Source organism: Podarcis muralis, chromosome 12, assembly GCF_964188315.1.
Source record: "Podarcis muralis chromosome 12, rPodMur119.hap1.1, whole genome shotgun sequence".
Lineage (NCBI taxonomy): Eukaryota > Metazoa > Chordata > Lepidosauria > Squamata > Lacertidae > Podarcis > Podarcis muralis.
Genome location: NC_135666.1, coordinates 28,519,726 through 28,546,821, shown reverse-complemented (window position 1 = coordinate 28,546,821; position 27,096 = coordinate 28,519,726). Strand labels below are relative to the sequence as shown.

The following is a 27,096-nucleotide window of genomic DNA, read 5'->3' as shown; positions in this document are numbered from 1 at the left end:
ACATGACCCCACTGTGCAAGGACGTGTAGATCCAGAATTGGCCTCCACAATCACTTACGGACTACTGTTAAAACTGTGTTCATGGAAGACAATCTTACTCAACTATGAGTGATCGCCAAAGAGAAGATAGCACAGTAAGTGCTATTCACACATAGTGCCCGTTTTATATGAACCTGTGAAGTTGGACTACTGGCCCATACAGCCCAGTATAATTAGCTTTCCAAGGTCCCAGCCCTGTTAACTTCAGATGCTTGAGGGAAAAGTTGAGGTCTTCTGCATAGGAAACATGTGGTACTTAACTCCTGAGAAATTATTTAGAATGTATAAAAATGTTCTGAATACCTGTTGGAAATATAAAGAAAATGAAGGGATATTTTATCATGCATGGTGGACATGTAAATAAGCCCCCCAAAAAGAGGATAAGAATACATACACTGATATGGAGAATTTTGAAGATTAACTTTCAACTGAAACCAGAACTTTTCCTGCTTGGACTTATGGATATACAATTAGAAAAGGTCGATGGAACTTTGTTTCAATATATGATTACAGTGGCGAGACTATTACATACGCAAAGATGGAAAGATTCATCATTACCAGCAATGGAAGAATGGTTGTTAAAATTAATGGATTTAGCTGAGATGGCAAAATGCACATGTTTAAGTTGTTAACAATTACCAAAGATTGAAAACCTCTCATAGACATTTTGCGTGAGAAAGAAACTGAAATAATGGCACTTGGATTTGGGATTGAAGATTGAAGTTTGTTTATAGAAAGTGATTTGGTTGGGTGTTATATTGGAGTGGATTAAGTGAATGCTGTTTATATATAGCAGACAGATGGAGAATTGGAAGTTTTTTAGTTTTTGAACTACTTATCTTTTGTTTCTTTTTTGCTGTTTTTCTCTTACTTAGACTAATGTTGGATAAAAAAGATACTTGATATTAAGTTTTGTATTTCTCTCTATAAACTCTAATAAAATTTATATTAAAAATGGAAACGTGTTGCAGCTTAGCTGTTTTCTCAAAAACCAGTAAACACACACACGCACACACACACTAAAAAGAGGGTAGTATCACATGCTTGGGGATACATCAACATTTGCAGAATTATGGGGTGGATTAAACTAAGGAGTTGCCCCCCCCCCAAAAAAAATTAGTTTTACATTTTGAGTGGTAAAGCACATAGATTTGTACTCTAGTTTACAACGTAGTTTCACTATGCTGTATAACTCCTGTGGCAATACCCAAACGGACCTAGCAGGTTAGCTATAAATTTTACAAATGCCTCAAAATAGTACTGATCTTCAGTAAATATCTGAAAAAGAAAATGCTATAAGAGAGCAGTGGAATGTTGTTGTTATATATGGAATCTTCAGTCTTTATTTGTTTGTCCATTTTTATTCATTGTTTTACAAGAAATTGTAATGTTTGGAATATAATATTTTTCCAGTGTATATCTATGGATCCTTAAGAGCTTTTGTCCAGATTGGGTGTCTTTTGAATACCCCTGTAATAGTATACAACAAATGATAAGAAAATATTCTAGGCAGCCACAGTGCCTTCTAATCTATTAAATGGTGCAGTTCTAAATTGTATACCATAACTGCCGAAGGGGATTTGAACTTGGAAGAATAATGGGAGCTCCATAAGTTCTGCTAAGCCAGGCATAGGCAAACTCAGCCCTCCAGATGTTTTGGGACTACAACTCCCATCATTCCTAGTTAACAGGACCAGTGGTCAGGAATGATGGGAGTTATAGTCCCAAAACATCTGGAGGGCCGAGTTTGCCTATGCCTGTAATAAGCTTTCAAAGGGACAGTGAAATGGACGTATGTACTACTCCTTTGAGCAGCAAACTCAGGTGGCGAATGCTGATAGAAACTGAACCAAAATAGGACCAATGAGAAGTGTGCTTTGGACTGTCACTATTTTCGGGTGCGATTCCATCACATAGCAGCAAATTCAGGTTGCACCATTATAGTTGATTGGGAGCTCTTGCACAACAAACCTGCCTCTCTCTGAAAAGATAGGGCTTTTACTGATAAGGAAAGCAAATGGGAAAACATACTGGAAAGTGTGGGAGAACAGTTACTTTGACACAATATCTCCCTGTAAACAAATCAGGATTAATACTCCATAAACAGGTCATCTGGAAGCACCTTAAGAGTGAGGATGAAGTAAACAACTTTTGTCACAGTTACAGTTTTTTTTTTATTTTCTTTTGATTGTATATCTTTTTACACCTTTATTCTCAAAAACAAACATATATATTAAAAAAGAGGATGGCATCATGCTTGGAGAAACATCCACATTGGTAGAATGAGTGCTTTTCCCCCTAAAAAAAATGTTTAGGGGTACTCTCATTTTGACTCAAGAAAATCACCATTTTATAGTTCAGATCGGGGGAAATAAATACAGTAAATGGACAAAAGTACAAAGATTCACAAAATGTTTAGGGGTATGCGTACCCCTGCGTACCCCCAGAAAAAAAGCACTGGGTAGAATTATGGGGTGAGTTAAACCATGGAGATCCCCCTTCCTCTCCCCACAAAAAACCAGCCCAATGAGCACTGACCATACTTAGTAGCTACAGATTTTGAAGTATTATGTGGGAGGAGATGAGAGATTCCTGCTTGAGCCCCTTAAGTATCCTGCATGACAGCATGGCTGGCTGGCTGGCACCCTAAGAAGGAGCATACTGCAACACATTGTTACAGTCCCATTTGTACATACATAAAGGCAAACGTAGGAACCATGCTGGATATGAACAAAGTTCCAGCATGTCCTGTTTCCCAAAATGACCAAGTAGAAACTCCAAAAAGCCCACAAGCAGAATATGAAGGAATATCCTTCCCATATGGGCTACTATTAAAATGAGGCTGCATTTTAAATTATACTTTAACCTGTATTTTAAATTGGTTTCTTTTTTAATTTATTTTTTTAATTGTAATTTTACTGGTGTTAGCCACCCTGAGCCCAGCTCTGCCTGGGGAGGGCGGGGTATAAATAAATACAAAATTATTATTATTATTATTATTATTATTATTATTATTATTATTATTATCCACAGTAACCATTATTAATAAATTCCAGCTAAGTTAACTCAATCTAAAATGATTTGCTAAGGAGATTTGGGTTTTCCACACATGTCCTAGATTTCTTCACCCCCTAGCAAGACCTTCCTCTGCAATGGGGGCAAAGAGAGATACTTTCTTGCTTCCATTATAATAAGTTTCCTAGCCTTACTAGGCACAGGTTCTTGGCAACAGTTTTTTAAAACATCAGTCTTCGCCTGTAGAGCCACAATCTAAAACTAACCAACAAAGCAGGGAAGTGAAACAAGCAGTAATGGATCAAATGGATTCTGGATCAAAGCCACAAAACATAGAGGGCAAAATTGGGATGTAATGGGGGGAATGAGAAGCAAAGTAATGAGAAGCTTGAAGACTCTGTTTACAAAAATACAGAGCGGAGAACCTTTCCTAACCTGGTGCCCTCCAGATGTTGAGTGACTGTGACTCCCACCTTCCCTGATTGTTGGCCAAGCTGGCTAGGGCTGATGGGAGTTGTAGTCCAAAACATGTGGAAGGCACCAGGTTATGCAAAGCTGTTGTACGACAATGAAGAGAAAGAAGAGGTGATCTTAAGGTAAGATGAAAATAAGATCTTGAAGACATTTGATTGTCAGCATAACCTAGACAGATCCTGAAGCTGAGGCTCCAATACTTTGGCCACCTCATGAGAAGAGAAGACTCCCTGGAAAAGACCCTGATGTTGGGAAAGATGGACGGCACAAGGAGAAGGGGGCGACAGAGGATAAGATGGTTGGACAGTGTTCTCGAAGCTACAAACATGAGTCTGACCAAACTGCGGGGGGCAGTGGAAGACAGGAGTGCCTGGCGTTCTCTGGTCCATGCGGTCACGAAGAGTCGGACACGACTAAACGACCAAACAACAACAACATAACCAAGATGCAAGGAAGGAAGGACTAAAATAAAGGTCTTGGTGAAAAGGATAGATAGAATGGGGCAGAGATTCCTCCTATAAAAGATCTGTCCTCACTAGCTTGGAGGATGAGATAATCTCCTGCTCCCTGATTCTAACTTGGACCACCACCAGATCTTGGGGAAATTAATGTCAGCAACTCAGACGTACTTTATCGCCCTTTACTGCATCCTGCCACCTGCCCCCCCCCCATGCTGAAATTAGGCCCTTGGGGCTATTAAACAATTTATAATTAAGGCTTGTCAGTGGCTCATTCCATTTTTGTCCATATTCCTCCCTCCATGCTATTATTATCGATGCCTGGCATATTAATTCAGTTGAAGTTGAGGAGCAGTGGGTGGGGAATAGTAGTTGTTTCCTTTCACAGAATACAGCAGTGCCCGTTTTAAATTCTTCTTGGAAAGCTAACAATAACCAATTCCAGATTTTCTGGAAGAACGGAAGGGACTATCATTTGGGCCACCTGAATGCTCCATCTAGCTTCCATTGCCTATCTTAAGAAATTGGCCAGAATTGGACACTGTACTGGAAATACGCCATAAAAAGATGCTGATTAATCTCCCCCACGTTGCTCACTTTCCGCTTTTCTTGCACTCAGAGGATTAAGCACCTCTGAAAACACAGCTGCATCTCTCAGGGTGTTCTGCTACATGCTGATGAGTAGTAAGTAAAAGAGCATAAGAAGGAACATACTTCCGGGACAGAGAGTGTGCTTTGAAATGGCTCCACATTCAATTCCTGGCATTTCCTGTTAAAAGGAGGGAAAATGCCTCTCTGCCTGCCTATAGGGATTCTGCTCCATATCAAACATGCAACACTGTTTCCGTTCCACTGCAGTTCAGGTTCCTCAAAACCAACATCAATCAGCTTGCTCTTCAGATTTAATAACATAATTGATTACAATATTGTTATGATTCCACACTGTTCATTTCAATGGGTGGGGTGGGGGAATCCTATCAATAGTATATTGTTTGCATACTGAAAAAAATAACAAAAGCAAATTACAGACTGGGGGGAGGGAAATGACAATTGTGAATACCAATTGCATGTTTTTAAATTTTTTGCCTAATTTCCAGTGCTGCTTGCAGACAGGCACACAAACTGATGCCGTTTCCAGTACCATATCTCATTTCATCTGAATTCTCCAACATCCCTGCTAATCTGAGTAGGCAGGACTGGGTTAGATCAAATAGTTTGTTTCCTATTCCTAATATATGTATAAGCATTTCCTCTGGTCTCAGTAAAGCTCTTAATTTCTGCATGATGTCTGAGCTTCCACATGACTAATAATAATAATAATAATAATAATAATAATAATAATAATAATTTATTTGTACCGCGCCCACTCTGGGCGGCTTCCAACAAAGATTAAAAATACATTAAAATGTCACACATTAAAAACTCCCCAGAACAGTAAAAGACACTTCCAGAAATATTGTGGAATATCGTGCGAGGTTAGTGCTCATTTTTGTGTTATTTGGAAATGGGTTTTTCTCTGGAAGCAAGTAACACGGAAATGAGCAGTAGAGTCAATCCTTGGCATCTCCAGTTAAAAATATGTGGGACACGATGTCTGAAATGCTGGAGACATGCTATGCCGATCACCATCTTCAGTTAGAAGGTCCAACTAGGCAGTGCTGTGAAAGACCTCCCTCTACTTGAGAACCAACAGGATTAGGCAATGCAGTGCAATGGTTACAGCAGGGGTGGGAAACCTCAGGCCTGGAGGCCAAATGTGCCCCTTCAGGCCTCTCCCTTACTAATGCTCTGTGAACCCGTGATTGCCTTTGTTAGGCTAGAATGTGTGGTGCTTCTTGCCTGCTTGGATGGAGAGAAGTTCAGTGCAGATGCCTCTCCCTTTTCCTGTGGCTGGAACGAAACCTATTGTACGAATGCCACCCACAAGTTGAAAACAGTTCCTCATTCCTCGACAGGGTGAGGGACTAAGCCCAGAGAGACCGGAGTTCAAATCCCTACTCAGTCATGAATTTCACTGGGTGACCTTGGGCCAGTCATGATCTCTCAGCCTTACCTACCCCACAGAGTTGTTGTGAGAAGAATACGTAGAAGGGCGAGGAAGAAGCTTTTGGAGGAAAAGGGAAATAGTTTTTTTATATATAAATATAAAGGTAAAGGGGCCCCTGACCATTAGGTCCAGTCATGGCCGACTCTGGGGTTGTGGCACTCATCTCGCTTTATCGGCCGAAGGAGCCGGCGTACAGCTTCCGGGTCATGTGGCCAGCATGACTAAGCCGCTTCTGGCCAACCAGAACAGTGCATAGAAACGCCGTTTACCTTCCCGCCGGAGCGGTACCTATTTATCTACTTGCACTTTGACGTGCTTTCAAACTGCTTGGTTGGCAGGAGCTGGGACTAAGCAACAGGAGCTCACCCCATCACGGGGATTTGAACCGCCGACCTTCCGATCAGCAAGCCCTAGGCTCTGTGGTTTAACCCATAGCACCACCCGCGTCCCATTTTATAAATATAAAAATACAGTGGTACCTCGGGTTAAGAACTTAATTCGTTCCAGAGGTCCGTTATTAACCTGAAACTGTTCTTAACCTGAAGCACCACTTTAGCTAATGGGGCCTCCCACTGCTGCCGCGCCGCCAGAGCACGATTTCTGTTCTCATCCTGAAGCAAAGTTCTTAACCCGAGGTACTATTTCTGGGTTAGCGGAGTGTGTAACCTGAAGCGTATGTAACCTGAAGCATATGTAAGCCGAGGTACCACTGTATGTAAATATAACAACTGGACTATAAGAATATATAATCTAACCAGGTAGAAGGCTACTTCCTGTGGAAAGCTCGGATAACGTCCGATAAGCGCATAGACAAAACTACTGCATCGTGCCAGTGTGGCACAAGCTCCCTAAGCTTTGCTTTTTAACTTCAGAAGTGAGCTATAGTGGGGCAGAACATCTTGGTGCCGACTGAGTCCTCAACAGACGCCTGGGGACACTTTCGCGTCTGGCTGGTGTTGTCCCGTGCATTCAACTCGGGGTTTACTCCAATGTTTGCTCCTTCCATCTTCCTCGGATCTTTTCGCCGCTGTCGGGGTCGCGAGCAGCGAGGCTCCAGGCCCGCCCCAGCCGTCCCGGATACGCGTCGGGATGGGCCAGCGACCACCTCGCGGAGCTGCTTCTTCGGAAGATGCGCAATGACGCGCGGGGCGCACCAGCCACGCAAGGGACCGCTCCCTCGGTCCGCCCGCCCCCTCGCGGTTTTACATCGCTTTCCAGAAACGGATGAATCACCCCCTCCGAGCCCTCCCTCGTCTGGGAAGCACGCCCGCAGGCTTTGGGCCAGGAGGCGGCGGCGGAGAAGCCGGGATCGTTTATATAGGGGCCACTGTGGCCAACGTTTCCATCGGTCGTGGACCAGCCAAACGCGCGCAGCGACTTGCAGCGATGGATCTGACTTCTGGAAACTCGCGGGCCTTTCTGCTGGTCGTCTCCTTGGTGGTACTTCTGGAGCAGGTCTGGCCCCAGTCGACAACGGGAGGTAATCGGGGCCTTTTTTTGGAGCGGGTGCATGTTATCAGCTGTTTTCTTCTTGCGAGTTGTTTTTGCTCTTCCCAGGGATGGCGACCGATGTTCTCTTTCCAAAATCCTCGCTTCGCCCCATATGCTGCACCTGCCTCCGTCTGCCAAAACCCTTTTTATTTTATTTTTTGCCTAGCCGGTAGCCAAAATATTATGAGTGCTGGTGTTTTTATTCTTTCTTGGCAAAGTTTTCCTTTCAAAACTTTATTGTACAATGTTTACAAAAGAGAGAGAACAATTATAGCAACAGGTGAAAATTAAAAGACCAAAGAAGGAAACTGTAGAATAGGAACGTAGAAAGAAGGGTTAAAATAACAAAAGTCCAAGTAAAGACTATCAGTGCTGTCAGGTAATAGTGATCGCGTCATTGAGTGTTTGTGGGTGTGTTTGGCGCTTACTAAAGCCCTTGTGCCTGTGATGCAGAGATTATATTCCCTTTAAATATGATAAATTAAAGAAGGATCTTGCGTCGTCCGTAAATGTGAGATATGTTGATTAAGCAATTCCCCCCCAAATGTCAGGATTCAAAAATACAAGCCAGATCTGCAGCAAAATGCCATTTCCCAAGCAATTCAGTACTGTGACCACAGAAAGCTGCCTTATTCTGAATCAGAGCATTGGTCCATTTAGCTCAGTATCTTTGCTCTTTGGGTTTAAGGGTTCAAAAGAGGATTGGGCAAATTCATGAAAGATTAGGCTATCAACAACTACTAGCCACAATGGCTATGTTTCTACCTCTGCTGTTGGAGACTGGTTTTTTTCTTTATATAAAAAATTATCCGTTTCACAAGTTTTAGATACCGTGTCATTGTAATAAAACCTCAAAGCAGTTTACGAAAAGAATAAAATAATGCGGCCATCAGAAAAAAGTATTTAAAACATCCAAAAATAATAATTAAAATGAATGCTAAGCCAAAAATCAAATTAGAAAACATGCCAACATTCTACATGTCTGGAGAATGGGCCTTCTCTGCAGTGGCTCCCTATCTGCGGAATGTTCTCTCCAGGGAAGTTCGCCTGGCGCCTTCATTATACAGTTTAGGCGCCAGGCAAAAACGTTCCTTTTTAACCAGGCCTTTGGTTGATCTGTTTGGCATCCTATACCCTTTTAAAATGTGGCTCTTTTCAGGGGGTGTTTGGGTTGCTGTTTTCATTCTGTTTTTATATATGTTGTGATATTTTTATGTAAACTGCCCTGAGACCTCCGGGTATAGGGCAGTATATAAACTCAATTAATAATAATAATAATTTATTTAATACAATTTATACACCACTTGATAGTTAAAAATAACAACACTCAAAGCAGTTTACAGAGTAGGCTTGCCTAAAGAAAAATGTTTTTAGCATGTGCGGAAAAGTGCCTGCCTGGGGTCCCTAAGCAGGGCGTTCCAAAGTGTGAGTGCTGCCACGCTAAAATATTTCTTACAAATGTGGAATGAGTATTATGTGACACCAGTCACAGATCGAAGTAGTTTAGCGGGCATATGGAGGGGGGCGGGTAATGGGATCTTGCAAGTAAACTGCCCCAATCTGTTAAGGCCTTTACATACTAAGAGTAACATCTTGATCCTTGCCTGGTAGCAGTTTGGCAACCAGTACAGCTTTCTGAGAACATGTATTATAAGATGACAGGGTATAAACTCCTGTCAGCAATCCTGCCACAGCATTCTCAACCCAGATTGATGTCACCTAGAATAATTTCAGCTGCCCCACCACAGTCCTCTCCACTGCCCTCCACAAGAAGGGGGTATGCCTCTGAAACAGGGACGCGGGTGGCGCTGTGGTCTAAACCACTGAGCCTCTTCCGATCGGAAGATATGCAGTTCGAATCCCTGCAACGGAGTCAGCTCCCGTTGCTCTGTCCCAGCTCCTGCCAACCTAGCAGTTCGAAAGCATGCCAGTGCAAGTAGATAAACAGGTACCACTGTGGCGGGAAGGTAAACAGTGTTTCCATGCGCTCTGGTCTCCGTCACGGTGTTCTGTTGCACCAGAAGCGCCTTCTGGCCACACAACCCGGAAAGTTGTCTGTGGACAAACGCCAGCTCCCTCAGCCTGAAAGCGAGTTGAGCACTGCAACCCCATAGTCGCCTTTGACTGGACTTAACCGCCCGGGGTCCTTGACCTTTTTTTATGCCTCTGAAGGCCAGTCGTGGGAATTGCAGGTGGGGAGAGTGCTCTTGAACTCAGGTCCTGCTTTCAGGCTGGACTACTTGGGCTTTGGACTACTTGGGCTTTGGCCTCGTGCAGGAGAGGTCTTCTTACATTTCACTGGGACAAACCTTCAACACATGAATTTCTTACCTGCCTCCCTACTCTTTTCTCTTCATGTTTCTGGGATTTGTACCTAAAGCATTTCTCTTTCCCCCACCCCCTTCTGTTTTCATGCAGACAACAGAGAGATCTGTCTCCAGCCACCACTTAAAGGACCCTGCCGGGCTTTGTATGTCAGGTGGTACTACGACAGAGCCACCCAAACCTGCCAGGAGTTTAGTTTCGGGGGCTGCGTGGGAAACGACAACAACTTTTTGAGTTTTGAAGAGTGTTCAAAGACTTGCGGGAGAATCAAGAGTAAGTTGCAGCTCTAAAATTTCAAATCCTGGAGTGAATTGCAGAATCGGTTTGATAAAAGCAATGGTTTGGCTTAGATTGTTGTTTTCAACCAGTTGGTTTCTCTTTCGTTTTTAGAGGTGCCTAAAATATGCCGACTGAAATCTGACGAAGGAATCTGTAGAGGTTTAATGCGAAAATATTATTTCAGCCTTGAGACGATGAGCTGTGAAAAATTTTATTATGGAGGCTGTTTAGGAAACCAGAACCGATTTGACGATAAAGACTCCTGCATGAACTTCTGCCTGCCAAAAAGAAGTAATTATTATTTTTAATTAATAGCTTGTTTGGGTGGGGGAGGGTGAAATGTTCTGTTGTGTCTCATGGGACTGGTGCTCGCCAACCATTTCTGATGAATTAATTTTGAATTATTAAAAGTTTGTATTGAATTGCATCAATTATTTATGGCATTGTTCGTTTTTGCTTTACCAATGCACTATTGTGGTGTGTGTGTCTTTTCCCTAATTGATTGCACGGATGGAAATGTTTGCTCATTTTTAATGCTTTGTAGTTATGAGCCGCTTTGAGCTTGTTTTTGCTGGGAAAGCAGTGTACACATATTAAATCAAAGATCAGAAACTCGGCCCACTTTCTGATTGGGAACTGTTGGTTTGTATGCCTAACACCACTGCAGTCTACACTTCAAAAAACAAAAATAAGTAGTGTTAAGTAACTCTGTCTCTCTCTTTCTTTTTCTAAAGATACCCCTTCCTTTTGCTCTAACCCCAAAGACGTGGGAATTTGTTCGAGTTCAGTTCCTCGCTTTTATTACAACATAGACACAGGAGATTGTGAAGAATTCACCTATACAGGTTGTGGAGGAAATATTAACAACTTCCTCACTCGGAAATCGTGTCTCAAGGCCTGCAAGAAAGGTAGGATGCTCTCTCTTTGCTGAGATCGAGAGTTACAGGGACGTTTGCAGTCTTATAGCCAGATTGTGAAGGTTCACAAATAAGCCCTGTTCTAGTAATTCTAGAGGGATTAAAGAGAACAACATTAAGCAGCACAAACAGCTGGTGCTCTCCAAGAGCAAACAGGGAGGCTTTTTGTTATATTGGGGTGAGAAAACTGTATCCATCCAAGTACATATCTCTCATCATTCCTGACCATGTGACGTAGTGGCTGAGGCTGATGGGAGTCCAAGAACAACTGGAGAGGCACAGGTTTCCCCCTCCTGCATTAAACCACCTTCCATAGGTGCATAATGCAGTAGCCACAGGTGGATTGTGGTCCTCCCGTATTTTCAGCTCACTCCCTTGGCCAAAGGTTGCGAGGATGTAGAAGGAGGTGAGAGGGACCGGAAGGGGGCAATAGTTGCCGGATGAAGGCTAGGCATGGACTGTGCCCTCCAGTCGTTTGTGCTGTTCTGAAGGAGTGCAAAGCTGGAATGCGTCCCGGGTTGTGGCAAAAGCAGCTTGTGAGAAAGCATCCTCTGCCAAGGAATTTCAGACAAGGAGCTCTTCCCTTTCCCTGGCAGACTGTCTTCTACCCATCACGGTCAAGGGCACGTTTGCTTTTGTGAGGAGGTAGTACCTGCAGGCATTAAGGGTGAGCACAGGCCCTGCTTGCCACAAGGAGGGTTGTGCTGGCTTCAGTCCTGCTGGGACGGGGACTCGCTTTTGTCCCTGCTTTAATGCCCAAAACACGCATTGTGGAAACTGCAATTACCTGGTGGTTGGGAATTAGCAGACCTAGAATGTTGCATCCCTTTTTCTTCTCTTTTGTCTTTATTTACCACATGTGAATAAAGTGATTTAAGTTACTTCCGATTATATTTTGATTTCTATTTTCTTAGGAGGGAGAAAGATACCACCTGCTACGGGATCAAAATATGTTGTCTCATAAGGATGAGGAGTCTACAGCCAACATTCAAATCCAACGAACGCCACATACATCCTTAAATCTGGAGAGGTTTCCAGACTAGATGCACTGATTTCACACACTAGAAACTTTTAACTTATGGGTGGGTTTAGGTTTTGTTCAGTTTTATGTGGCTATGTAACAATTTTACTATATGAACAGTTTTGAACGGCAAGGTTACTTTGATCTAGTTACAGCTCACTGAGGGATTGGGCCCCATGCACATGCCAGTGTGCCCTGTTGAAGGATAAAATCCTGGGCTGTTGACCCTCATTCAGATACTTGGACGCACAAGAGGCGGCTCAACACTCCCTGCTGAACATTGGTTCTTCTCTACTGGCTACTGAATACGATAGACCCTTTCTGGTGGTTTCATTATATGGAACACTAAATTAAGACCTTCTCCTGAACTTTCTTATCTTCATCTTCATAAGGAGGGGTGGCAGACGCGTGGTAGAGGGCTTACCTTGCATGCAGAATGTCTGAGGTTTGGTTCTTGGAATCTCTAGTTAAAACAGTCCGCTGTGCTGATGTTACATGACCTCCCATCACCTGCATGACAGCAGCATGATCAGTCGGGGTGTGGTTGGCGCAGTTGAAACACATGGGCAGAACCAATCCAGTGCTTCTGCCAGTGCATTTGCAGCACACCACTCTCAATGCTGCCTTGCTCAAGTTAAGCCAGTGATGCCAGTGGCAGGAGATCAGGCAAATCTCACTGACCACTAGATAGCATTAGATAGTGGGCAATGGGGAGGGCTTTGGTCTGAAACCCCATCCACTCATTGTAGACAATTCTGAGCTGGCTGAACAAATATTTTGGCTTGGGATAAGGGAGATTCCTGTGTTTCTAAGTGAATAAGTCTGGCAGAGAGGATATAGCTGATTACAGACGTTGCAGGATAACTGCAGATGCAGATCTTTAGATCTTATGGAGTTTCCCCCAAGTTTTATAAAATGTTACTATAAATATAAATGCATACATTTTAAACTTTCCCCTTTGTGTAGTTTATGAAAATGGTTCTGCTGTATTGGAAGAGCTGAACTGTTGTTGAATAGCTGAAGCAAGAACCATGGCCCATAGTTGTTTTTTTAAAAAACAGATCTTTGTCAGATATTTCTTGCATTGTTCCTTTAACTGAAGATTAACCAAACTCGTTTTTCTCTTGAATAAATTGGTATTGCTGATATCAATTCCTTTGCTGTGAACTTTTCAAGAACATCCTTAGGGGGCAGGCTTGCCAAAAACTACCAAGTGAATTGGAAGGGAGGAGAATGTAGACAAGTCAAAACCCAATCAGACATTCTAAAATTTTATCCTGGGTTCAAAGCCCTTGTTTGAGGTTAGGAAATATGAACGTGGACTAGTGGTTAAGAGTGCTAGACTAGGACTTGGGAGACTAGGGTTCAGTTCACCACTCAGCCATGTCTGGGTGGTTTTTGTACACACACAGTCTCTCAGCCTAACCTACCTCACAGGATTGTTCTGAAGGTATAGAAGGGAGAAGTGTATTTGCCACCTTGGAGAATAGTTGGGATATAGATACAGTGATAATAAAAATAAAATACGTTTGTTCTTGGTAATATACATAATTGTAATGCTGCTGATTAAAAAGCTGGCACTGGGAGGAGACCAGCAATGAACTTGATAGTGGGGTTTGCTTGTTTTTTAAGGTGAATTATAAGCTACGTAAGGTTTCAGGAGTGTGGTGAACTGATGGCTGCATCTCCCATTGTCAACTGGTCCAGTTCTAAAGCTACAGGATTAATTTTCATCATGAGATTATTCCTGCTGGACAGTTAAGAGTGGAGAATGCTAGTCAGATATTGAGATTATGTCCCTCCTCTTTAAAGTCATCCTCCTGATCTCTTGCACAGAACACATTTTGAGGTGCCTTTATTAATGTGCATTCGGCATGTTTTTGTCCTGAAGCTGAAGAAGAGTCATCTGCCTTCACTTGATGCTGTCTGTCCTAAGGATATTTGCACCTGTGTCAAACCTTACTTTGCCTATATGAGAACTGGTAAAATTACATCCTAACTTGCTATGTGCAAATGTGACTGACCTTCACTGTAAATTTGTAAAAATGAAGAAAAATAAAATAAGTTGTCATAAGTGTTTGTTTCTCCTAATTTGTTACACATCATTTTATGTAGATCAAGTTTCCCCCTAGCGAACGTATTTTGCAGTCCGTGTATGTACACACTGCATGCACATGCTACATTTTCATTCTACTTTATCCAGTTAAGATCTAGACTCTGCCTCTGCTCCCAAGCATATCCGTCCCATTCATTTCAAGGAAGAGGACAGATGTCCACATGCAGAATTGCCTCTTCGACAGCTGAAGGGGTCATGGAGATCCATGCTCAAATCCCTGTTCAGTGACTCCTTGTGGTCTGAAGGCTATCACCTTGCTGAAGGTAAGGAGAGCAGAATCTGGTCAGCACCTGGATGGGTGACTTTTCGAGAACTGCAGTCACATCCTTTTCAGTTTCATGATTGAAGACATGTATTGGGATATATATGAAGCAGCCTTAAATAGGTGTCATACCAGAACAATCTAGTCTGAAGATACAACTGATAAAGCCTCTGATCTTTAGAATGCAACGCATGTGCTACGCCCCATCCCCCATGTATTAAAAATGTACAAAAATAAAATACAAGTAAAATTAAGCATTGCATCTTGTTTCCCTTCAGCAGACCAGCATCCATTCAGATTTCAGAGAATCAAAGGATTGTATGCTATGTTAGGCGCACTCAGTGTAGATCCATGGAAATAAATGGACGTGACTTAGGACTTCTTTTTAATGGGTCTGCTTTGGAACCTTGAAGGTCATCTGGGCCAACCCTGCTTAACAACAACAACAACAACACAACAATAATTTATTATTTATACCCACCCATCTGGCTGGGTTTCCCCAGCCACTCTGGGTGGCTTTCAAGAGTGGAATATTAAAAACACAATAAAACATCAGACATTAGAAACATCAAGCTCTACATCCTAGCAATAAACTGCAACACCCACCCAACATTTTCCAATCGACATTGAAATGCGCCTCTAGTCAATATAACCGAAATACCAGTTAACAGGAGCTTTGAAGTATTGAAACAAACCAACATTCCCCCAGCTTCATAACCGAGAGTTTACTGTGCAGAGCTGAGTGTGACTTACCCTGCAATAGCCAGGTCAAACTCCTGCAAATTGGACTGGGCCTTGCAGTTGGGCACTTTGATAAGAACAGGACTAAAATATACAAATACTGTACTTCTCCCGATTACCCCCTCCAGCGCATAAACCACCACCCTCCAAAATGTCCCCAGCAGTTGGTTTAATGGGCAATTTATGTTCTTCAAAGGAAGTCAAGCAATAATGGTCACTTTGCGTTCTAGACAAAGCCATAAACCCGGGAAGTATCAAGAGTCGCGTGGCCACATTATGCGCACTGGGGATTATTTAAAACTCAAAGGCTCGGCGAGTTGTTGATGGTTTCGGGGACTTTTTGCTCGAGGGCAGCTCATGCCCTGCGCCGTCGAGGTGGGCAGCCCAGGCGCGCCAGGCCTCCACGGCAACCCCGCTCGCCGTCCCCTCGCCTCCGATGCCGCTCGCGGATGCCCAGGGACTCATCCCGGGGATGCTTTTTGCAACGCGCCCACGAGACGCGCGCCCAGCCCCTGAGCCGCGACGAGGCGGCCGTGGGAAGACGCGCAGTTCTTCCTTAAAGAGGCCCCGGCGGCTCCGCAAGCCCAACGTCTCCGTCGTTCGTAGACCAGCCCGGCCCTCGCAGCCAGTCGCCCGCGGCGGGCGATGGGCCAGGCCGCGGGGAACTCGCGCGCCTTTCTGCGAGCCGCCGCCTTCGTGGTGCTCCTGGGCCGCGTCCGGCTCCAGATCCCGACGGCAGGTAACGTGGGGCGCGGGTCTGTTTTGGAGGTGGGGAGCTTCCTTGGCTGCGCTCTTGCAAGACGCTGTAAAACGGATTTCTTCTCACCTTCTCGGTGATCGCGACTCCAGACTCCAGATCCTATTATTATTTGTTGTTTTTCTTAATTCCTACGCCGCCCTTCCCTCGCAGATCACAGGGCGGTTTGCAATATATATATATTTAAAAAACCACAAAAATACGATAATCTTTATTGTCATTGTCCCATACAGAACAACGAAATTGAAAACGCTACATAAGACATTCAAAAATCAACAAGCCTGCTATCCCAGCTATCCCAACCTGGTTAGCCCCCTAAAAACTCTGGTACCCCATTTTTAAATACAATATACTCCCATAGAGACTCCTTACACTGCGTTAAAACCAAAATCGCATTTGGGTAGAAACTGTTTTTCAGGCGGCTAGTCCTAGTCTTTATAACCCTGTACCTTCTTCCAGAAGGCAGAAGCTGAAAGAGATCATTTCTGGGGTGCACACTATCCTGCACTATCTCTGCAGCTTTCTTATGGCACCTGGAATTAATAGATTTTTCTCTATCAACAAAGGAGAACCATAAACTCCACCCACAGTTTAGAAGGCAATACATAGATTGCTTCAAAAACCACAAAAATACGATAATCTTTATTGTCATTGTCCCATACAGAACAACGAAATTGAAAACTCTACATAAGACATTCAAAAATCAACAAGCCTGCTATCCCAGCTATCCCAACCTGGTTAGCCCCCTAAAAACTCTGGTACCCCATTTTTAAATACAATATACTCCCATAGAGACTCCTTACACTGCGTTAAAACCAAAATCGCATTTGGGTAGAAACTGTTTTTCAGGCGGCTAGTCCTAGTCTTTATAACCCTGTACCTTCTTCCAGAAGGCAGAAGCTGAAAGAGATCATTTCTGGGGTGCACACTATCCTGCACTATCTCTGCAGCTTTCTTATGGCACCTGGAATTAATAGATTTTTCTCTATCAACAAAGGAGAACCATAAACTCCACCCACAGTTTAGAAGGCAATACATAGATTGCTTCATTAGTCACAGGTCTGCGAGAAGAGAAATGTTTTTGCCCAGTTCATCCCCACATTGCCTCGCGTGGTGTACCTGCCCCCCCCCCATCCAACTTGCTGGCGACAACGCGTTTTTATTATGAGAAATAATATGAGCAAAGAAGTTTTTGAGTATTTAGCTTACTAAAGCACTTGTGCCTTTGTTTAAATCCTCCAGTGCTGGGGAGGATTTAAACAAAGATTGCACTCGGCACTGAACATCAGTAATAAAAGGAATGATAAAATGCACATTAAACACACACACAGTTCAGATGAATTTTTGTTGTTGTTTAGTCGTTTAATAGACCCTCTTAAAAGCTAATGATTGACTGAAAATAATGGGGCTTGAAGGAATCTTTTGGAGCAGGGTGAAATGGACTGCAGAAGTCAAGCGGATCACAACACAGTCCTGTTTGCTTGGCAGCGTGGCAATTCTCTCGCTTTGGGGGCAACTGTTATTTATACCTAGCCCATCTGGCTGGGTTTCCCCAGCCACTCTGGGCAGCTCCCAAAACACAATAAAACATCAAACATTAAAAGCTTCCCTAGACAGGGCCTAGACAGCATCTTGAGAAGTAGAGATGTCACCTTGCCAACAAAGGTCCGTATAGTTAAAGCCATGGTTTTCCCAGTAGTGATGTATGGAAGTGAGAGCTGGACCATAAAGAAGGCTGATCGCCGAAGAATTGATGCTTTTGAATTATGGTGCTGGAGAAGACTCTTGAGAGTCCCATGGACTGCAAGAAGATCAAACGCATCCATTCTTAAGGAAATCAGCCCTGAGTGCTCACTGGAAGGACAGATCGTGAAGCTGAGGCTCCAGTACTTTGGCCACCTCATGAGAAGAGAAGACTCCCTGGAGAAGACACTGATGCTGGGAAAGATGGAGGGCACAAGGAGAAGGGGGCGACAGAGGACAAGATGGTTGGATAGTGTTTTCGAGGTTACCAGCATGGGTTTGACCAAACTGCGGGAGGTAGTGGAGGACAGGGGTGCCTGGCGTGTTCTGGTCCATGGGGTCACGAAGAGTCGGACACGACTAAACGACTAAACAACAACAAGACAGGGCTGCCTTCAGATGTCTTCTAAAAGTAAGCTGGTTGTTTATTTCCTTCACATCTGAAGTTCCACAGGGCGGGCGCCACTACCGAGAAGGCCCTCTGCCTGGTTCTCTGTAACCTCACTTCTTGCAGGGAGGGAACCACCAGAAGGCCCTCGGAGCTGGACCTCAACGGAGCTGAACGATGGGGGTGGAGATGCTTCTTCAGGTATGCAGGGTCAAGGCCATTTAGGGATTTAAAGGTCAGCACCAACACTTTGAATTGTGATTGGAAACATACTGTTCAATGAATGTTGGATGATTCAACAGAAGGAAGTACTTCTTACCACAGCGGATATTTAAACTTTGGCGTTTGCTCCCACAAGAAGCAGTGACGGACACCAACTTGAACAGCCTGAAAGAGAACAAAGTGTACAAATTCACAAATGATTAGGCATTTAAATGTGACTTGCCACAGAGGCCCTTTTCTGACACCCCTTTGGAGGTTGTATGCTTCTGAAGGCCAGCTGCTGGGAATTGCATGTGGGGAGGGTGCTTTTGAGTTCAGGCCATCTGACTGACCACAGATAACCAGATGCTGGACTGCCTGAGCCTTTGGCCTGATCTAGTCAGGCTCCCCCCCCCCCCCACCCCTTACCTCATTTGGACTTAAAGCGTTTCATTTCTTCCATTCCCCTGGTTTTGTTTTCATGCAGACAACAGAGAGCTGTGCCTAGAGTCACCGGTGCCCGGAGTCTGCCCAGGTTCATTTGACAGGTGGTACTACAACCGAGCCTCCCAAGACTGCCAGAGGTTTACTCACGGGGGCTGCTTGGGGAACGAAAACAACTTTTTGAGCTTTGACGCTTGTATAGAAACTTGCGGGAAAATCAAGAGTAAGTCATTGTTCTCAAATTTCAAATCCTGAAGTGAATTGGGGGAGATTTTTAAGAGCAATGGTTTCCTTTAGGCAGTTTAAAAAAAAAAAAAAAAATCTAAACAGTTGCGGTTTAATTTTCAGAAGTGCCTGTAATGTGCCGAGTGAAACCTCCGCAAGGGACCTGGAGCCCCCTCAAGCCGAAATATTTCTTCAACCTTGAGACAATGAAATGCGAGGAATTTTTCCCTAAAAAACGTTCACGACACCCTAACATGTTTTCCAGTCAAAGATCCTGCACTGATGTCTGCAAGTTGGGGAGAAGTAATTATTTTTTCATACAAGCCATAGGCCTATATAGCTTGATAGGTGGGGGAGGGATGAAATGTTCTCATGTATTTCCTAAACTTACTCTCCAAGGGAGCAGGTGAACCTGGTGATATTGTATCTAATCTAATTAAAACTGTAAACTTTGCCAATTTTTTAAAAATCTGGGCATTATTGTTTGTGAATTCTAAACATCACTATATTCTGCTCTTCAAAACACACACACTCTTAATTAACTCCTTTTTTCCTTCTTTTTTTTTTTTTTGAAGAGAGTCCCTCCTATTGCTCTAGTCCCAAGGATGTGGGACTCTGTTCAGCTTCACTACGTCGCTTTTACTACAATATAGCGAGCAGAACTTGTGTGGCATTCAACTATACAGGATGCGGCGGGAATAATAACAACTTTCTTACAAAGAAAGACTGCATGGACGCCTGCAAGCATGGTAGGCTTCTCTCCTCTTGCTGTGATAGAGATTTACAGGGACTTGAGCTGTGTTTTAGCCAGATTGTGAAGGTTCACAAATAAGCCATGGGAGGATTAAAAAAAAAAAAAAAGTTTTTAAGTAGCACGCAGAGCTAATGCTGTCTTGGTCCCGTGAAGTTCATATGGAGGCTTTTCGTTATATCGGGGTGAGGAAACTGTCCGTCTAAATGCTGCTGGACTACATCTCTTATCATCCCTGACCATCTGAGGCTGATGGGAGTTGGGAGTCTAATAAGAAAATGGAAGGACAGATGTTTCCCACCTCTGCGTTAAACCACCTTCTGTGGGTGCAGAGTGCAGCAGCCACAGGTAGACACTAGTACCCATTCAGTTTGCTCCTTTCCCCCAAGTGGTTGTGGGACTGTCAAAGGAAATGAGAGGGACCGGAAGTGGGCAGTAGTTGCCGGAAGAGGGCAAGGCATGGGAAATGGCTGTACACTCCAGAGTAAACTGTGCTGTTTTGAAGGGACTGCAGTGCAAAGGTGGGAATTGCCCAGACGCAGCAATAAAAGCGGCTTGTGAGAAACCCAGCCATAGCTTCTTTCTGGACCAGCTGCCCAACATAAAGCTGGGGCCTCTGGAGAGGCTTCTGCTTCCTCCCAACCAATCAAACAAACAAAAGCAAAGGGCCATAGCCTGTTGGTAAACCACCTGTCTTGTATGCAGGGGGCTTCAGGTTCAATACCTGGCGTCTCCAGGTAGGGCTGGGAGAGACCTCGGCTTGAAACCCATGTCAGTGAAAATGGTGAAAATGCTGGGCTAGATGGACCAGCATCCTCACTCAGCATTAAGGCAGTTTCCTGAAATCCCGGAGGGAGCAGTGAGTGGTGTGAGCAGATACGTTTCCACAGGGGTTGAGGAAGAAGAGAGGGGATGAGGGGGAGCCTGCCTAAGCATAAGGAACTCAGTCCTAATGAAGTGGAAGGTAGTTAAATCCTGGCCTGCTTACTAAGCATGATGACCTGCAAATAAAACATTTTCCATTTACATTGGTACCTCAGGTTACAGACACTTCAGGTTACAGACTCCACTAACCCAGAAATAGTATCTCGGGTTAAGAACTTTGCTTCAGGATGAGAACAGAAATTGTGCTCCACTGCGGCAGCAGGAGGCCCCATTAGCTAAAGTGGTGCTTCAGGTTAAGAACAGTTTCAGGTTAAGAACGGACCTCCGGAACAAATTAAGTACTTAACCTGAGGTACCACTGTATTTCCATAAGGGCAGGCATACTGAAACATTCAGTATATTATGCACATGTGTGCATTATTTCCTTAAAACATGAAATCCTTGCTTGGAGAGGGGGATAAAATTAGGGGGCACAACACAGTGTGAGGCATGCTGGACACGGTTCCACACAGCCGGTGTTTTGCAATGTCTTTTTTTTTAGGTGACCACATCCAAAAAGTTTGAAGTGTGCTTACAAAGCATCCTCCACTGCCCCTGCCTCCTTTTTCCCCCTGCCCAAGGCCCAGGAATTTTAAGCAAGGGCCACTCCCCTTTCCCTGGCAGTCTGTTTCCCATCTGCACACACTCTCATGGGTTATGATCTCATGTGTTAAGGCCAGGTAAGCGTCCACTGCTGCCTTCTGCTCCTCCCCAAGGAGAGTTCAAGGCCTTGTGGGAAGGTGGCACTTGCAGAGCTTAAGGTGAGCACAGGTCCTGCTTTCTGTGAACTGGGCTGTTCTTGACTCAGTCCTGCTCGTGGGCTTTCGAGAGGAGCGCTCACTTTCGCCCCTGCTTGAATGCCCACCACACGCATATTAGAAACTGCAATTATCTGGTGCCTTGGGTTTTGCATACCTGGAACGTTGCATGCTTGTTTCCCTTCTCTCTTTTTCTTCTTCTAGTACAAGTGAATGAAGTGATTAAGTTACCTCCGATTGTGATTCAGTTTCTATTCTTTTCTTAGTTGGAAGAATGTAAGCAACGGTTGCAATATTGGGAAATACCATCTCATAAGGAGGAGAAGCCTACAAATCAAAACAAATCCCACATACGTTCTTGCACCTGAAGGTCTCTAGACCAGAAGCGTTATTTTAACATTGAAAACTTTAATTTGCGGGTGGGTTTTGTTTTTGTTTATATGTAGCAATCTTAACAGCTCTTCTATATGACCAGTTCTGGAAATGTAGTAAGTCAACGTTACTTTATCTGATGAGGGCTGATCAGCCTTATGGACTGGCCTCCATATTCAAAGCACAGTGATCTGCTGAGGGAGATAACCCTGGTTTGTTGACCTTCATTCAGAGATCCTTGATGTGCAGGAGCAGGCTCAACACTCACTACTGAACAAGGATCTTTCTCTGCCACCTGCTGCATATTATTTGCTTTATTTATTTTTCTTAAAGAAGACTACAAATAAATTGGTATTGTTGCTATCAATTCTTCCACTATGAACTTTTCAATAATTTTATTAATTTTATGAAGGGATTTGCCAGGAACTCCCAAGTGAATTGAAAGGGAATACTTGCGTGATTATTATTATTTATTAAATTTGTATACCACACTTTATCCAAAGATTACAGGACGGTTCACAACATAAAAATACAAAATAAGAACACTGCCTCCTGGGCTTCTTCGGGAGGAAGGGTGGGAAATGTTGTTTGTGGGAATGTAAAGCAAGGTAGGAGAGAATATATTCTTTTGATATTATCCCTCCTCACTCACACTAGTGAGCAAACAGCAGAGCACATTCCCTTGCAGCTTATAGCGAAGCAGTTGATGACTCGTTAGAGTCTTTTAATTAAGCAATCCAGTCTGGCTTGTCCGGTCTGGATTGTTCCTGGTAAATGTCCTCTTTATTTCCCTCTAAAATAACAATAACACAACACAGTCTTTTTGAAAATAACAATGAAGTTTTACTCACATTCAGTTCACAGCAGTAATCAGAAGGCAGGCTTTATCCTGTGGTTACAGTTACATTTGTAGAGGAAAGAAGTCTGAGCTACGCCTCAGACTTTCTACCTGTGGCTTCCATCTTCTGCAAGGATGAGCCACATGCTGGCTAAGAGCTGGAAGAGGAAGTCCAAGAGAGAAGTGTGAAAAGAAAAAAAAGGGAAAATGGCTGCATGGCCAGCCCTTTTACAGGGTCAGCTAGGGTCATGCCCATCTACCTGGTTACGTACATACGAGAGCAGGGATGACAGGAAGTCCTCCCTGTCTGGAGCTGCATTCTCCTGTGTGTCCATTCTAGGCAACAGGAAAATGTTGTACTTGACTGCTCTAGCAATACATCCCACATTGTTGGCATATGTCTGTCTCGAGAGGCAATGGAGTGTGCCTCCAGGAATGAGCTCAAACCGTTGTGTTTGCAGCACCAAAGTGACCTTTCCAGGGCACAAGCCTGGGCAATGTATATGTAGGTCCTGGGCTTCCTAGAAAAGATCCCCCCCCAGCCTTTCTAATGTGGTCCAAAGGAAAGCAGAGCAATATATTTGGCACCAGCTTGGCCACATAAGTTGCTGGAAGGAGGTGTATAAGGCGCCACCCAGCCATCTTAAGGACTCTGCTCCAGATTTGTGTAGGGTTTTCTTCTCCCGAAAATATCCCGCAAGGCAGTGGAGGTTCAGGGTCAAAGTGTTCACTCTCTTGGATGGGCTACCTTCTCAGGTTGATGAGCCCCATCTGCCCCTCACTTCCCACTACAGCACTTGCAGAAACCGCCTTCTTGACCATTTAACTCGCTATTAGTCTCGTCTGCTCAATCCTACAGAGCCTGTCTTCTCATACAAGGGAAGTCCTTAACTCATCAAGGGTTTGAGACCCATCACCTACTCTCACCCAGGAGGAGTATGACATGTCTCTCACCAAAGATACTAGCCCTCCCCTCACACCCCATACACCCATAGTGAGATATAAATAATAACATGTACCTATTACCTATGGTTCTTCTTGGGGACGCGGGTGGCGCTGTGGGTTAAACCACAGAGCCTAGGACTTGCCAATCAGAAGGTCAGCAGTTTGAATCCCCGCGACAGGGTGAGCTCCCGTTGCTCGGTCCTTGCTCCTGCCAACCTAGCAGTTTGAAAGCACCTCAAAGTGCAAGTAGATAAATAGGTACCACTCCGGCGGGAAGGTAAACGGCGTTTCCGTGCGCTGCTCTGGTTCGCCAGAAGCAGCTTAGTCATGCTGGCCACATGACCCGGAAGCTGTACGCCAGCTCCCTCGGCCAATAAAGTGAGATGAGCGCCACAACCCCAGAGTCGGTCACGACTGGACCGAATGGTCAGGGATACCTTTACCTTTATGGTCATTCTACAATGTCATCTACAATGCCAAATGAAGATGAAAGGACTTCCTTCTTCCAAGGTGTTTGTGCTGTGAGTCCTGGTCTGAAGATCCATGACACTTATCACCTTGCTGAAACCAAGCAGGGCAGAATCTGGTCAGTACCTGGAAAGGTGACCTGAGAACACCTGTCTATTGCTTTGGGTTCCATGATGAAGAAAGGCAGGATATAAGAAGCTGTCTTTTACTGTGGTCATAGTATTAAATCAGTGAGAAGCTAGTCTCTGGTATTTCCCCAATGCAAAGCATGTGCTCTACCACTTAGCTACACCCCTTAATATGCAGAGGCCCATATGGACTACACTGCACTGCACCAGGCCATTTCAACTCCTGCCTATTTTTGACTGGGCCTACAAAATGAAGATTGCAGTGAACAGGATTAATATATACAAATAATTCCCTTTCTGCTGAATAGTCCCAGTGGAGATTGCTTGACAGATATTGAGGATATTTCCTTCTTCTTTGAAGTTGTCTTCAGGATCTTACACAAAATACATTTTGAGGGGCCTTTATAAATGTGTATTCACCATGTTTTCTGTTTTGAAGCTGAGGAACAGTTATCTGCTTTTACTTCATGTCCCATCTTCCTGGGTATTTTTGTACGTCTACCAACTATTAATTTGCCGATATGAGAACTGGTAAAATCACATCCTAACTTCTTAAGTGCAGCTGTAAATTATTTTCACTGTGAACTTGTGGGGAAAATGTGTTAATAAAACAACGGAAAGTGTTTTTTTCCTCCTTACACTTTACACATTATTTATACAGTATAGGTCTTGTTTTCCCTTAGTTAACTTATTCTGCAACCCATGTGTGTACATGTGGCATACACATATTTTCACTGCACTTTTATCCACAAGATCTAGACTTATGCCTATGTTTACAGGTTATGTTCAGTTATATTCAGTTTTCCCTTTGTTAACTTATTCTGCAAATCATGTGCGTTATCTGATACAGTAGTGTTAGTCTTGGATGTAAACTCTGCCTATGCAATCATGCCTATCCATCTCTTTCATTTCAAAGAAGAGGCCTAACCTATCCAATGTTTGTTATTTGTCCTTTTTAATGGGTGCAGCTCAGTTAAGACTTCATTTTAAAGTGGATCACAGCTCATCTGACAAAGGAACACGGTGTCAACTGATGTGGGCAAGCCTGCAACTTTAAACCCTTGTTACCATGGCACTTTTATGAGATTCTTTTCCAAAGTTGGGATGTAACCACCTAGATTTCAGATGATCTGATTCCAACTGACGATCCTGGTACTTTTGTTGTTGTTGGAGAATGCAGTTATTATGTTCTTGTTCTGTACTTCTCAAGCCTAGCAATGCTCGTAGCCCAACACTGCAGGGATCAGTGTATGAAACTGCCTTACCTTGAATCAGACAAGGTGAAATGTGGTTCAGGGTTATTGCAATGGAAACCATTTATTTCTGAATCTAAGGTAACCAGGGCAACCAACCATCTAAGCTAATATTGCCGAACCAAGGGCTCACCCATACTTCCATTTGTGCCACAATATCTAGCAGGTCCATGATTTGTAGGCTCGGGTCCAAGTGTTTGTTTGTGTCCCACCGCTTTCCTCAGGAAAACCTGCTGTTTACTGCTGAATCGGAGCAATGATTTTCTTCAGATTGTCATCCTGCTACTCCTTTGCAGGACAGTTACACAGACGATTCCATAGCATCACAGGATTGCACACTGTGTTAATCGTACTCAGTGTAGACCCATTGAAATGAATGACTATGACTTGGGTCCATTTATTTTAACGGATCTACTTTGAGCAGAACTTAGTTGGATGCAATCCACAGAGCTACAAGGGATCTGAAGATCAGAGCCCAAGTCTTGATCTCCAAGGCAGAAATCAACTGCAGCATTCACGACAGGCTGCCATCTTCCCGCTGGAATTTGACTCAGGCAGACATCCACCCTTTGTTTAAACACCTCCAGCAAAGTAGAGCTCACCACTTCTCAAAGCAGTCTGCTCCACAGTGTTAAGAACTCTTATCATTTGGAAATCTGCTTCTTTGCCCTTGAAATTGAAATTTGGCCCTGGTCAGCAAACAATCTGAATGGCTTTATTAATTTTATAAATAATTTTTATTAACAGACCAATCAAATCAAATCAAATCACATTAATTCCAAATTACAGAGCCAAATTTTAATTTTTTTGCCCTGAATGGCTTTAAATGGAGATCAGGCAAAATCGTGGAAGATGCCTATGTTCTACCTCTTCTGTCAGAAACAGTATGATTCTGAATACCAGTTGCTGAGCATTGCAGGAGTGGAGAGTGTTGCTGCATTTAAGCCTTTGCTTGTGGGCTTCCCATAGGCATCTGGTTGGTCACAGTGAGAACAGGTTGCTGGGCAGGATGGGCCCCTCAAGCCTGACCCAAGCAGGTTGTCCTTATGCCCTTATGGCAATTACCTGGGCCTTGATTTAGGATTTGCTGTGCAAAGCTGCACAACAGTTACAATGCAAAATCCAGTCCTACTCCTGCCATTTGGAATGGGAATAGCTACTGAGCCTGCGAGGTGAAGCTTGCATTGAAACAGACTAACATATACAAATAATGACCTTGCCTCCTGAGGTCTGAGTTTTCATAATAATCATTCCCCAGAAGGTCTAACTGTAAACAGCAGTAGGTTAATGGTCAATTTATTTTCATCAAACATCTAAGGAAGTAAAGTAATGGTCATTTTATATTCAAGACAAAGGCATAAATCCCAGCAGCATTAGAGCTATTTCTACATTATGCATACTGAGGATGATTTAAAGGTTCAGCACAGGGGGGTGGTTTTAGTGACTAACTTCGATTTACTGAATAGCAACTAACCTCCCCCCTGCTGCAAATTATAAATAGGTAAAGGTAAAGGTACCCCTGCCCGTATGGGCCAGTCTTGACAGACTCTAGGGTTGTGCGCTCATCTCACTCTATAGGCCGGGAGCCAGCGCTGTCCGCAGACACTTCCGGGTCACGTGGCCAGCGTGACAAGCTGCATCTGGCGAGCCAGCGCAGCACACACGGAACGCCATTTACCTTCCCGCTGTTAAGCGGTCCCTATTTATCTACTTGCA

The 27,096-nt window shown here is 43.9% G+C and overlaps 2 protein-coding genes across 4 annotated transcripts; both read left to right on the top strand.

Annotated features, from left to right (window-relative positions):
• Window positions 1-7,120: 7,120 nt before the first annotated feature.
• Window positions 7,121-14,140, top strand: LOC114607802 (tissue factor pathway inhibitor 2-like). Its single transcript, XM_028751276.2, has 5 exons — window positions 7,121-7,513; window positions 9,943-10,122; window positions 10,240-10,419; window positions 10,863-11,036; window positions 11,960-14,140. The coding sequence occupies exons 1-5, from the start codon at window positions 7,258-7,260 to the stop codon at window positions 12,007-12,009; spliced, it is 840 nt and encodes a 279-aa protein (XP_028607109.2). The 5' UTR covers window positions 7,121-7,257; the 3' UTR covers window positions 12,010-14,140.
• A 1,046-nt stretch (window positions 14,141-15,186) lies between these two features.
• LOC114607803 (tissue factor pathway inhibitor 2-like) lies at window positions 15,187-22,117 on the top strand. Of its 3 annotated transcripts, none has more exons than XM_028751278.2 (5): window positions 15,191-15,924; window positions 18,762-18,941; window positions 19,067-19,246; window positions 19,519-19,692; window positions 21,581-22,117. In XM_028751278.2, exons 1-5 carry the CDS (start codon window positions 15,831-15,833, stop codon window positions 21,640-21,642), a joined length of 690 nt encoding a protein of 229 aa, XP_028607111.2. In that variant the 5' UTR covers window positions 15,191-15,830; the 3' UTR covers window positions 21,643-22,117. The 3 variants fall into 3 exon arrangements, with proteins under 3 accessions (XP_077793074.1, XP_028607111.2, XP_028607112.2); XM_028751279.2 differs by having other exon boundaries at window positions 15,199-15,924; window positions 21,643-22,117; XM_077936948.1 differs by lacking the exon at window positions 19,067-19,246 and having other exon boundaries at window positions 15,187-15,924.
• Window positions 22,118-27,096: the final 4,979 nt, after the last annotated feature.

Coding starts and splice junctions, on each gene's coding strand:
- LOC114607802 (XM_028751276.2), top strand. CDS start 7,258: ATGAATCACCCCCTCCGAGCCCTCCCTCGTCTGGGAAGCACGCCCGCA. Junction 7,514..9,942: donor GCCCCAGTCGACAACGGGAG/GTAATCGGGGCC, acceptor GTTTTCATGCAG/ACAACAGAGAGATCTGTCTC. Junction 11,037..11,959: donor TCTCAAGGCCTGCAAGAAAG/GTAGGATGCTCT, acceptor CTATTTTCTTAG/GAGGGAGAAAGATACCACCT.
- LOC114607803 (XM_028751278.2), top strand. CDS start 15,831: ATGGGCCAGGCCGCGGGGAACTCGCGCGCCTTTCTGCGAGCCGCCGCC. Junction 18,942..19,066: donor AACTTGCGGGAAAATCAAGA/GTAAGTCATTGT, acceptor TTTAATTTTCAG/AAGTGCCTGTAATGTGCCGA. Junction 19,247..19,518: donor TGTCTGCAAGTTGGGGAGAA/GTAATTATTTTT, acceptor TTTTTTTTGAAG/AGAGTCCCTCCTATTGCTCT.